We start from the raw sequence: 13,608 nt of genomic DNA, 5'->3' as shown, positions 1-13,608 counted from the left end.
GAGAAATAAACCTTTCTTATGGGAGTCAACTGACATTTTGGGTTATTACAACAGGTAACATTACCTCAACTAATACAGAATTGTAAAATTGTTTTAAAATTGTCACTGAAACATCTATAGAATTGTATTTCTCTATGCTTTCCTGTTTGGGGGAAGTCAGCCATGTTTTGAGTGCTATGTAGGTGTCTGAATAAAATAACTCAGCTCCCTCTACTTCTAGCTTGTTGCATCTGAGCCTTGCAAACTTCTGAGAACTGGGTATTCATAGAGGGGAAAGTGTTCTGGACAAGAGCTTCTCTAATGAGGAATTACATACACTTTTGTACATGAACACCTACACTTTGCATTTTGCCTTCTCAGAATCCCCTTTAGATGCAATTTAATTAATTCAGGTGATCCTTACCTGATGTTCTTCAAGTCAGCATTTGAACTGATATATGTTGATTTGCATATGTGTTCACCATAAAAGCCTACAGCACCCTGAAACCAAATAAACTGTATGGATCGTACATGTAATGCTTATAGTTCTAAAATATATGTCTGCAGTTGGTATGGTTTTGAAGTTAATGGTTTTTGTATATACTAAAATAAGCAGTATCATTCAGGCCCATAAAATTTGCATGTTGATGCTGCAAAACTGTATCTTTTTTTAACATAAAAAATTTTCACACATGTACATATAAGCCATCTGCTAAAACTTTATTGATAAAACCAGTAGCAGCAGTTTTACAAAATTGGAATGATTTTCGGTTTTCATGAACTATCATGAATTCAGTTGCAGCAGACATTTTATACAAACTGGGGCTAATGCTTCTTCTATGTTTCTGTTTTAAACAAAAAGCAATTAGAATTTATCCTCATGCATTTAAATATCTAATACAGAAATAGTGTTTAGACTGCATAAAATATGCTTTCCAACATCACTGTAAGACTGAACATCTGCCTTAAGTATTATTTGCACAAGAAAAACAGTATAATTCTTCTAATCATGAATTTATTCCTTGTCACAGGTAAAGTTTTACATTTTCTAACATTTTCAAAGGGCGTTTCTAACAAAAAGTATTGACATTCAATATTTCACTGATTGGTCTTGTTTAAACACAATACGTAATAGTAAGATAGTAATACATTAAAACCATTTTTATGAAATCTTAAAGACTACAAAAGGTAGAAAGGTATTCTAGTTTTTAACAATTAAAAAATTTCCACACCTTTTCCTATACACAAATTATCCACTGATAGAAGTAAATTTAGAAATAGGATGGGTCATTACATTCTACAGCTGTTTGTTCTGGTAACAGCTAGTGATACATTCATGCTTCTTTAATAAGAGACACCATGAGTCAATAAGTCATACTATGAGAAACACAAGGACACCCACATGGAATGTTCTGAAGATTGTCAGAAGTTTCTAAAATAAGGGTTCAATTCTTCTGAGGAGAAATTTTTTCTCTCTCTCTCTTGAACCTCTGGACCACATAGGAATTCTCTACTGGAAAACTAGAGGAGGAACTATAATAGCATCCAGGTCTGAAAATGCCTACGAAACACTGGGAGAGGATTGGGGTGGCTTCCACCTTACAACTAACAAAACTGGCCTTGAACAATCAATTTGCCAAGAAATTCTTCCAGTGACTTAGAAATCTAGAGGAAGACCAGATTTTATACTAAACCATGTTATACTTAACTATCCACAAAAGTGAAATTTACAAAATTATTGACTGCCTTTGACAACCACCAAAACTCAGCACAGTCTAGTACATAGAAATAATATATTAAAGTAAGCATAGAATAGAAAAAATACACGTTTACAATGTTAATACATCTGCAGCATCCAGCTGTGAGTAGAATAGTAATATAAAGCACATTCCCTGCTAAGAACAGTGTACTCCATGTAGGGTAAAATCTCCTGAAAATCTCCTAAAATAGTTACATATGTTCAAAATGAATGAATCATTCACATTTACATTTTTTTCATGAAAGTTCTTCAAGGACACCCATCAAAAGTTGAGATATAAAGGAAAACCAATAAAATATTTTAGAACAACAGAGCTGTACACAGTATGCATATGGTGAAACATAAATGTGTGAATGTGAACAACTGTTTCAGATGCCATATGAAGACCAAAAATATTGAGAAAGTCAGATTTATCTTGCACTGTGAACACAAATAAAATATTGCTATGAAATCTTGGATGTACCTTAAAAATGATTTTGTAAATCTTTACTTTTTCTGTGGGATAATAAAATGGCATTTATGAAGAAAATGATTACATGAGTGAGGAAAGTCACTTGGGAGGAGAGAGATGGACAAGATTGATTCTTCAAAAGAAAAATAATAAAGTAGATTGAAGGACCTTTTTTGGCAGGGGAAGAATTTTTCTAAGTACTGTATTCAAATCCACTTTGTAGGGGAGGAAAAGCTATTTCATTTAATACTTTCCCTGTACTCAAAGTTAGGCTGTTCTAAAGAAAGGTCTGCATTCAATTCAAAGGTTGGCGAACCCGCTGAAAACATGGATTTGCAGTTTGTTATATGATCCGTGTTTGAACAAAAAAATTATAACCTAATATTTTATTTCTAGCTTCTCAGAGACAGAACGGCTAAAGACCATTCAACTATAACTTGTATTCAGACAAATTACTGACATTCTATGAATATGGCCCACTGATTGGCAGAGGTCTAAAAGTGTCAAATACTTGGAAATATTGACATAAAGAGTTGATATGACCTTAATATAAAAATAACAAACTATCCTGTAGTCTTCAAAAACACTGCAAGTCTTCAAAAATTCTGCAAAATGTCTTTCCATCTATCACCTTGTCATATTTATGGCCCTGTTATATAGTGGGGTCTCAAAGTGTTCATTATATTAATGAAGGAATGAATGAATCCTGTTCCTACAACCACCTGGTAAAAATAGGTAAAATGAGTATTACTATTCCCATCTGATAGATGCAACAATGAAGGCTTGAAGAAATTGTGACTTAATATTTATTTTTGAGCTCATTAGTGGAAGATTTGATCTCAGAACACAGGCCTCATCAACTTTAATCCAGTATTCTTTACACAACTATACCTTCATCTCTGCAATAATGCCAGGTTCTGCAAGTTGCTCTAGCTACAAAGCAAAGAGCAGTCAGAAGACGTATAAATAATCTCAAAATGTTTCTCGGATACGAATCATTGGCCAGGCCTCCCCCTTCACCCGGAGTGACTATCAGTGTTATCTTTCCAACACACATCTACTTGTTCATGCAACCTATACATTAGCATGGGTTATCTTTTCATTCAGAATTCAGAGCTGCTGTGTGAGCCAGATGCTTACATACCATTTTTAATTGATTTGTACAATTAACTATGACGGGGCACAATCACAAAGCTTCCTTTCTCTTGGCAGGAGTGGTAAATGTAAAGTCATATAAACTAGCAACAGAAGGTGATTTTCTATCATGAATCAGTAATAACATAATTAGCACTTTTTCTCGACAGGTATTTAACTCATTGCTCAACAAAAGAAGACACTACAGAGTTACTAAATTTGGGATCACATCTTCGTAACCTTCAGAACTTTCTGTTTAGATTCCAATGGAGGGAAAAACTCGTAGATAGGGTAATATAAATTATGAAATTATTATATTTTTTCATAAATCTCCTCCTCCAATGTAAAATAAGCTCAATATCATATAGGTGAAATTTATTCTAGACTGGAAGTTGCTACATTTTATTTGATGGATCACATAAAATATATGAAGCTTTTCCTGAGAGCATACACTTTAATAAAATTTGCCATAGCAACTGGAACTAGAAATAAAAGCAAATAGGTCATAAATGGTGATACAACCAGACAATGAAATATTATTCAGCACTTAAAATAAATGAACTATCAAGCCACAAAAAGACATGAAAACTTACATGACTACCCCTAAGTGAAAAAAAAAAAAAAGCCAATCTGAAAAGGCTACATACTGTATGACATTCTGGAAAAGGCAAAACTATAGGGACAGCATAAGGACCAGTGGATGCCAGGGCTTAGGTGGGAGGAAGGAATGAATAGGCAGAGCACAGAGGATTTTTAGGGCAGTGAAAATCTTCTGTATAATACTACAATAATGGACACACGTCATTGTGCATTGGTCAAAACCCATAAAATACACAACACCAAGAATGAACCTTAATATGAACTACGCGCTTTGGGTGATAATGATATGTCAATGAAGGTTCATCAGCTGTAACAAATATACCACTGTGGTGTTCAAAATGTTCACGGGGGAGAAGGTTGTGTTTGGAGTATATGAGAACTCTCTGTATTTTAGGATCAATTTTGCTGTGAACCTAAAACCCTAAAAAATAAAATTTATTAATTTTCTTAAAAAGTAGATCTCAAAGACCAGCTTTTGCCCGAAAATGCAGGTCAAATCGTATCCCAAAACTATAACAGAAAATATTGTAACAGAAACCTCTTTCACAACAAGGTATACAAATACTAATTTCTTATTCACAAACTTAAAATCTATACTGAAATTAAGTTTTAAAATTCTGGAAAGGACTTTGTATTTCACAAAATTGAATTTGCGGCTGCATTCACATGGTGGCATAATAAAAGACTATTATAATTTTACAGAGTTGTGAATTAATAAAGATTATCATAACCCACAAGGAAATGTGGCAAAATTAGTAAGCTTTGGTCAAGGCATTTGGCTATAAGGAACTTGACAAAGAAACACTCTCAAAAAAGAAACATGGTCCTAGAATGCAACTATCTTAAAATAACTTACATGAAAATATCTTTTAATGTACATCTTCCTCACCTAATCCAAGTGTTTACTGGCAGGCTTCTGATATTCTCAGACATCAAGATCTTTACTAAACAAGATATGTACATTTTTTATTATGGACTATCAACTGGGCAACACGAAAAACTTGCTTTCAGTCAGAATTTTTAGGCCACCAAAGATTTTGAGTTAATTTGCATGTACTAAGACATATTGAGTAGAATTACAAACAATAAATCCATTGGAAAAACTCCTGCTTTAAAAATGGGTTGAGTCTAGGAAAAAAGTATTGGTCTATCTGCCAAGGTAGGGACACTCCCAATGTTGACCTTTACCTATTTCATAAGGATGCCCCAAATGTATTCAGTTTTTAAGACTAGTTTTAGTCACAGAGAGGTAAGCAGGGCTCTTTGTTTAGATTGTCACCTCTCTGGCGGCTACTGTTACCAGTTCACTCTTTCAAAAAGCAAAGGGTAGCAATGCCTTTGACTATTAAAACACAGAGCTTGTAAGAAATGTGTCAAGTTTGTACAGACCTAGCATTCCAGGATCTAACTTACTGTCTTGCAAAGGGCATGCAGTATTTAATTATAAAAGTCAAGAATACTAAATATCCTATTTGATGCTATAATTCTTTTCACTCCTGGAATGGAATGATGCATTTCCTCCCCCAGATACAAAACATATCCATTTATTTTGAATGAAAGCATAGACTGACAAATAAGTGTATCTATTTCTTAATTAGAGACAGGGTAATAACTTTCACCTTCCCTAAATCTTCTGCCTTTCAAAGGGGGAAAGAGACAATTACAGAAATACATTAAGCCAAAAATTCAAGGTTAATAAAAGATCTTATTATTTACCTAGATTTCTTATCAGACTCTGGTTTTTAAAAAGAATATTTAGAAACAAAAAAAATATTGTTGAACTTAAACTATTTTATCCATCTGCCATTCTCCAACCCCTAACCCTGAGTCTGGAACATTTACGCTTAAAAAGGTCTTGTTTTTTGGTTTTTTTGAGACAGTCTCACTCTGCTACCCAGGCTGAATGCAGTGGTATGATCCCGGCTCACTGCAGCCTTGACCTCACAGGCTCAAGCAATCCTCCCACCTCAGCCTCCTAAGGAGCTGGGACTATAGGCGCACACCACCATACCCAGCAAATTTTTGGTATTTTGTAGAGACAAGACCTCACCATGTTGCCCAGGCTGGTCTAGAAATCCTGAACACAAGCTGTTCTCCCACCTCGGCCTCCCAAAGTGCTGGGATTACAGGTGTGAGCCACCATGCCCAACCTATAAAGGTCTTTTTGAATGAATAAATTTTGTATAAAACAACAAAAAAAAACCCAGCAACTAGATACTTCAAGGGGGAAGTGAAGTAAACAAAAATAATGCATAAATATGGCAATACAATGGGAAGTCAGCCTTCTCATCATCCTCAAGGTGAAACTGGTAACACTGTCACTCAAAGGCATGAAGTAAAAATTCCCATGGAGAAACCTTAAGGTAGCATTAGTGAGCAATGGAAAGCAGTTAGCAAGTTAGCGGCGTCATTCCAAGAAGGGCCTCAGATCTCCATGACTGCCTATGGGCTTGTTCTATAAAGCCTCGAGCTGTTTCACAGGTTCCACAGTGGATATAAATAAGGTGATTATTGTCTGTGTGTCTAGGATACGGTTTTGTGACCCAAGGGAAACAAAAACAGTCAAAGCACCATAGGAGAGGAAACTCGCCCCGAGCCTGCAGGCATCCCCAAAGCCCTAAACAAAACCCAAATAGGAACTCTTCAGAGAAACCTTTCTATGATGCAGAGAAAAATCAATGTGGAAAAAATGTCCAAAGTGGAAGAGGACAGGCCTGGAGTGTTATTGTTGATTCTTTTTTAACGTTACACCTAAATATTAGAAGGAACTTTATAAAGGGTATATTCGTGGGTGTCCTCTCATTCTTCTTTAGCAGAACCAAGACTTCAAGTACATTTTTCTATTTTAAAAAACTTCCAAAGATGATAATTCTCTGACACCCCCATCCCCACAAATTTCCCATATAATGCAACCAAGACTCACTGCCAGTCCAAGGCTTCCTAGACGCTTGCCCCAATAAATTCAGCCAATGTTTCACCTTCCAATACTAGTAACAAGGAACTCTACTGTTTATGGCACATAGTTAGACTAACTTAACAGTTGTATATTGGTAAGCATCATTGTATAATGACGACTAACTGCTTCAATGTGCACTCATAGCACTCTAAAGAGATTTTAAGTTCTGTGCCAGCCCAGATAGCATAGTGCTAGACAAATGAATACATTTTGAATTAATGAGAAACAACCTTCACATAATTCTCCAGACTTGACTTAGGGGGATGCTCTGAAATCTATCCATGTGGTCAAGAAGAGAAAGTGTGCAGCAGCCCCCTGGTTAGAACTTCTGGATCATTGTTACTAGAAATCTCCTCAGCCTTCTTCCCTCCCATCTAACTCCTTCACCTTCCCTACATGTTTAATTATTCCCTACTAAAAGCCCTAAGCTAAGTGATTCTCCAATGTCTTCATGTTTCTCCTTAATTGGGATACTGAGGACTCAAAACAGTGCTTTGGGAATTTGATTATATTAGGAGTGTAGCCTTGCACTTCTCATCCCAGAATCATGTTTCGTTTAAAACCACAAGTAGCACATGACTGATTCATGGCACCTGGTTACACTAAATTTGAAGTGGTTTGCTCCTGAAGACTTCTCTAGATTAAATGTCAACAAAGATTTTTCTAAATTCTCCAGAAACTCTTTTTACTCAAGGTTTGAATCACTTGAAAACAAGTGGACATGCTATTATATCAACAAGCCACTCTTAAAAACCATTTTAAAAAGTAGTATCAACTGAATCTCTTTCATTATGATCTCATAAGGGAAACAGTGATAATTTGTTCTGAATAGAACATTCCAGTCAAACACATACGTTTTGAGAGCTGTGTTATTAGAGTATTTTTAAATGTTTGGCTATCAGGATATAAAATGGATATATAATGTAGGTTTTAAAGAAAGTGTTACCCATTTTTAAAAGAGTCTCAGTATAGTATCACATTTATTTTACTTTTTTGGATCACAGTTGAAATATGTAGTCAAACTGCCATTGTCACCAACTCTTTTGATAAAGGCAACAAGGTGCCTTGTCCATTTATGAATAAGAGAACTGGAGACAAGGAGAGGCCTTGTTTGTGATCGATCAGCAGGTACACACAAACCATCAAGGATTTGTACTCCCTCCAAACTAAGGGGATAAATGCAAAGACTTGGTTCTGCCACAGTTGGACTCTATTAAGGCTCAATTTCCTCCACATACCAGGCTTATCTCTGATTAGGCTGTCCTGATGAAGCCTCCTTTATTTACAAATCCAGCCTGGCTTCATGAGCCTATCCTTGTTACAGTATCTGAACGTTGGTTTTCGTTTTTCTCTAGTGTTATAGTAACATTTGCTAGAAAGAGAAGATACATCTTAAATATTTTCTTTTTCAGGCATGACTGTAAGGAGGAACTATGGAATGCTAACTACATGCCCGGCTCTATGCTTGGCGCATTACATCTGTGATTTCACTGATATCTTTTAAGACACCTAATGAGGTAGGTATTATTTCCATTTTCCAGTTGAAGAAACCAGGACACAGGCTGGTTAAGTAATTTTCTTAAGGCCACACAGCAGAGTTTCATGTAAACCCAGGCTAGGATCACAGTTTGTGCCAACTTCACTGTGCTATGCCAATCTCATTGCCTTAGGACAGTTTCGTTTCTCCCATCTTTAAATATTTTTCAGAATTCTACAAGTTTTAGAAAGGTGATAGCAAGTTGATCTGATATGTATTTTGGTTTATTAGTTTACTCTCCTTACATACTACTCACTGGAGGATGCTAAATGTATCCAGCACATTTATTTATTCTTTAATTCTTCCATAGGTGTGCTGTATGACCTTTTTATTTTGTTGTAAATGACTTTGCCCAAATGAATAATTTTTAAGACAAAAACACTTTTACCATTTCAGGATTATCCATCAATTGCTTTGCTCTTAGATCAAATAGAATAGAATGTTCTTTAACCACAGTTTCCTCAAAACAAAAGGAGATACCACATGCATGTTCTAGTCCTGTTTCTTTATCAGTAAAGAATATGCCTCCATCTGGTTTTATGACAATTACAAATAATCCTTTCCTACTTACTTTTCTGCTTTTAAAATACAAAGTCCTCTGCTGCAAAAGGATAACCAGTTTTTTTGGAAACCCGCAGTGATGTCCACACCGAATCATCAATTAAATCAAACTGGTGGCTATCAGAGAAGCACTTTTATTTAACCTAATGCTAGTTTCTACTTAAATAGTACTTCATCTGGAAAGAAAAGAATTTTGGTTCTCAGATAAGGTCATCTAAAGCACAGTGACTGCACAAGAGGTAACAGTAATTTGTAAAATATTATGAAATCTACACATTGAAAAGGCAGAAGCTGTGTTTCAGGCTCACTGGCACCTAGGACTATGGAGAATATTGACATTTGATGTCAGTTAATTTTCAATGAAGGATGTCAGAATTAATAGTGCCTAAAGTGAATGACTATGCAATGCCATACTCTTTTCCCTCTCACAAACATGGTGATGATTCTTTCCCTGATTTCATGCAGGTGGAATGCCGAGTATAATACATCCAAAGGCATTACAAATTCTTCTTATGTTAGGGAAGGCAAGACACCCCCACCTCCAACAGTTACGCAGCATCAGCAAAAACAGAGTCCAAAACAACTGTGCATCACACTGGGAGCCAGTGAAGGAGAGGGAACGGAGAGCAGGTGTTCGGCTGCCTGGTGAATGGTCCATTTAAAAATTCAACAATAGTCAGAGGGGAGCAGGGAGTACAACAGCCACCACCGTAATTGGTGAAATCAGGATTTCTCAATTCAGTGTAAACTCACACCCTAAAAGAAGGCACACTATAAAGCAGATTTCCATAAACCCAGCGCATCATTTACTCTTAACGATATTATTTTAAAAGCATGCTCTTCAGGCAAAATCACTGAAAGACCGACTCAAGCAATAAAAACCAGTGCTGCTTCAATGTCAAATCTCCCTATGAGATATTAATCATTAGCTGGAAGAAATAGGCACAAGCAGTTTTTCACTGCAGAACCAACTAATTATCTTTCATAACTCTTTTGAAAACCAAATGTAAAAGCTCAAGTGAAAAACATGTTAAATGCATTTGTGTCTAGACTTTGCCAAGAAAATAAGGGAGTTTAAGTGCACAAAATCAAAAGATCTTACTAAACTAGAATTTCAAATCAAGGTAAAAAAAAATCAGCCACATATTGTTATATATCTTGTCTTCAGCATTTAAATTTATACAATCAGCTGAGGGTGAATGTTGCTGTATATTCAAGATGTACATGCATCCTATTTGGTGAGCAGCACCAACATAGTAAAATTATAAAAATAAAAAATGTTTTCAGGCATTCCTTCCCTTAAAATGGTGTGCATTCCTGTAAACTGTATCATAAACAGACCATTGGAAGGCAGTTCAAGCACACAAATATCTTCACTACACCAGCCGAAAACCTTAAAAATGGGTGGGTCTTGGGAACAGAAAATGAAGTATAGGTGATTATTGGGTACCACGAAACAAGGATGCAGCAGCAGGAAAATATGAGAAGGAAAAATTCAGGGCTGTCTGTACAATATATACAGATTTTTTTCAAATGTAAATTTTAAAATGAATGCTGCTATTATGTTACTGCATAAAGGAAAGCATAGCGAGGCTGTTCTACTTCCCTTTAAACACAAGGCATAAAGAGTAAGAGATGTGAAAAGCCAATTCTTTGTGCTGCTACTTAATCAATCGCACTCAGTTCTACTCAATGACTTAGCCGCGCTGCAAAGACCACTCAGCAGTAAATGGATATAATGCTGGAAAAGCACGCTGAGGTCTCCCAAAGAAAGGCAGGGCACAAACCCAGAGGAACATGGTTTTATTACACATTCCTAATAACTGAGCAGCCATATATATGAAACTCCCATGACCTGAAAAGTAATTAAGGTATTAATTTTATTTCACAAATTCTCATTCTTCCATATGAAATCTTTCATTCAAAGACTGAACCCTGAAAGCATAGTAGAGTTATCCTGTGCCCTAGTCTGGTCTTGTCAGGATAACCATTACACACTGGAAGGAATAAATATGTTCTTCAAGTGTTACAGCCTACGCTTACAATCTGTCAAAACGTGGAGCTGAGGAGGAGTTATGTGTTTTTCACTGTATACAGCCATCACTAGCTATCACTCTTCCCACAGACAGGAAAAAGTCCACAATGAAACACAGAAACTAAAAATAGGTGACTGAGCAATTGCTCAGAAGAGCTGCACATCGAGCGCAGGGATTAAATGTACATACATTCTTTCCCTATTTTTTTATTAATGCCAATTGAAAGTAACTGAAATTAAGGGCCCAGACCTATGAATAAGGAAAGTAAACATGCACTGCATAAATATGTCAAATTAAGTCATAAGTATAATCCCATGCTCATAACCATACAAGATCAGTGTTCTGAATGGCACATGCCCAGATTGCAAGTAGTGACTAATATATGTTGTTGCAAATGCCATAAAAAATGACAGTTATAGGCACTTCAAATGCTCAGAGAAAAACTTAATGTCATTCCACACAAGCTGAAAATATTTCTCCATTCACAGGTGTTACAACATGTTCACTTTGAAGAGTCAATCAAATCAATATTTATTAAAGACTCACTGTGTACAATTTACTATGCTCTAGTGATGGAAAATACTCAATTTTAAAAGAGCATGGTTTACATGCAGTACATTCAAAATATTCATATATGAGTATATATAATTGAACATAGAAAAAGTATAATCCAAAAGAACACCAGAATCAGAAAAATCAATAAATCTATGACTGAAGTAGTCTTATTTTTCGTTTTCTTATTCTGTAAGAACTTATTGGGTGAGAAAGACAGCATAAAAACCTTGAAAGCTACAAGTTTGAAATCTTACATACTCAAAAGGAGACAAGTTGTCTTAAAACAGTAGTTTCTGAACTCTTTTCTTGCTTCAAAATGATTCATCTAACCAAATCTCATAGAAACCACAAAATATAAGATAAAAGAGGTATTTAATTAATACAAATTTATTTTAAAAGTGCAAGTTTATAATATTTACTCGTTAGGTAAATAGGTTTCTTTGATAAAGAGAAAAATGTGAAATAAGAGTTTATGGATTAGAGTTAGATTCTTTTATGAGGCTCAGCATCTGATTCATTTCTATATTTTGGAGTTTTTGTACCATATTAAGAAAATTCTGATTCATCCACCTAAATGGTTGCAAATAGTAACAATTAACAGCTCCCTTGCAATCTCAGGTTACTCTTCAAGCAAACAGAGACAGCAGAAGAAGCTTCACCCCATACCCTGAACTAAAACTCAGTGATCTATTGGCACAAATTAACTCATCAGTGGTCTTAATTGTGGTATAACATTTTCCATATGGACACTTCATTGTGTATGTGTGTTTTTAAAATTACAATATTTAAATCCAAATCAAACCATTGAGAAACCCAAAACTCCCACTCACAATGTCCTAGGGGTTAGTGGAATCTGTTTTTGAAACCCTGAAACCCTTGCCAGGACACTTGATGTCAGTAGACAGCAACATAGGTAACCAAGGTGGACACAGCACACAAATGCAGGTTAGCAAACCTAGGATTCCAGCAAAGTGTGCCATCTGCAGATCTGCTGGCCTTTGGTTTCCTTCATCTCCTCCCAGTGATCTTGTTCCTCCTCTCCACTGCTGTTCTGGCCCAGGGCAATCCAGCCAATCATCTCTTTACGCTTCATAGTACGCCTGTTATAAACGGAAATCATCAACGTGACATCAGACAGCTGAAAGAGGGCCACCTGGAAAACAAAGGTCTCCTTATAGACAGGATTGGGCTGACCACGCCGAATGGACGTCTTGCAACGGGACATCTCTTGACCCACAGAATTGAGGAGAAAGAGTTTTCCATATGTATCTAAGACAAAAAAAAAAAAAAAGGGTGGGGTGGGGATGATAAGAAACATTAGTGCTCTCTGTTTGGCTAGACTAGTTGTAACATTTATATGGGCTACAAATCTCTCCTTCCAGCATACTGATCAGTATCCTTAAGCCTGGTTCTTGCTGTTGGGCAACACATCTTGCATGAGTTATTAAGGAAGGGAATTATTACCTTGAATACCTAATGTTTCATGTGGCTCACTATCCAGCACACATTGCTGATGTTTATTAGTACCTCTCCGTGCACAGAGTGTATACATTCGCGCACAGGCATATGTGCAATGGTGCTTGTGGGCAGGCACAGTTCTTCATCTACATTTATTTATGTAACAAGATAAATATACACATTTTGCTCTACATGATTTTTTTCATAATCAAATTGTTATTTTATGCCTGAATTGGAGAATTCTTTTCTCACTCTCTACATATTCATATGTGTGTGTATGTGTGTGTGCGTGTGTGTGTGTGTGTGTGAGAGAGAGAGACAGACAGACAGACAGACAGACAAGGTCTTGCTCTGTTGCCCAGGCTGGGGTGCAGTGGCATGATCACAGCTCACTAAAGCCTTGACTTCTGGGCCCAAAGCGATCCTACCCCATCAGCCTCCTGAGTAGCTAGAACCACAATCATGCACCATCATGCCCAGCTAATTTTTTAACTTTTTGTAGAAATAGGGTCTCCCTATGTTGCCCAGGCGTCTACATATCCTTTGGACCATCTCATCCACTCCCATAGTTTCAGTGACATC

General features: G+C 36.3%; 1 protein-coding gene across 8 annotated transcripts in view; it reads right to left on the bottom strand.

Annotated features, from left to right (window-relative positions):
- Positions 1-674: 674 nt before the first annotated feature.
- The window catches only part of SYT16 (synaptotagmin 16), a 311,747-nt gene continuing 298,813 nt past the window's right edge, over positions 675-13,608 (bottom strand). For 6 of the 8 annotated variants that reach the window (XM_030811810.1, XM_030811769.1, XM_030811791.1 and 3 more), the window contains one exon: positions 11,524-12,837. In XM_030811810.1, coding sequence (XP_030667670.1) covers positions 12,524-12,837 — 314 coding nt within the window. In that variant the 3' untranslated portion in view covers positions 11,524-12,523. Of the gene's footprint in view, positions 12,838-13,608 lie in introns of all 8 variants that reach the window. The other 2 variants (XM_030811764.1, XM_030811786.1) reach the window with 2 other exon arrangements.

This window comes from Nomascus leucogenys, chromosome 1a, assembly GCF_006542625.1.
Source record: "Nomascus leucogenys isolate Asia chromosome 1a, Asia_NLE_v1, whole genome shotgun sequence".
In the NCBI taxonomy this organism is placed as follows: Eukaryota; Metazoa; Chordata; class Mammalia; order Primates; family Hylobatidae; genus Nomascus; species Nomascus leucogenys.
Note: the sequence above shows the minus strand (reverse complement) of the source record. Positions and strands in the feature narration are given on the sequence as shown.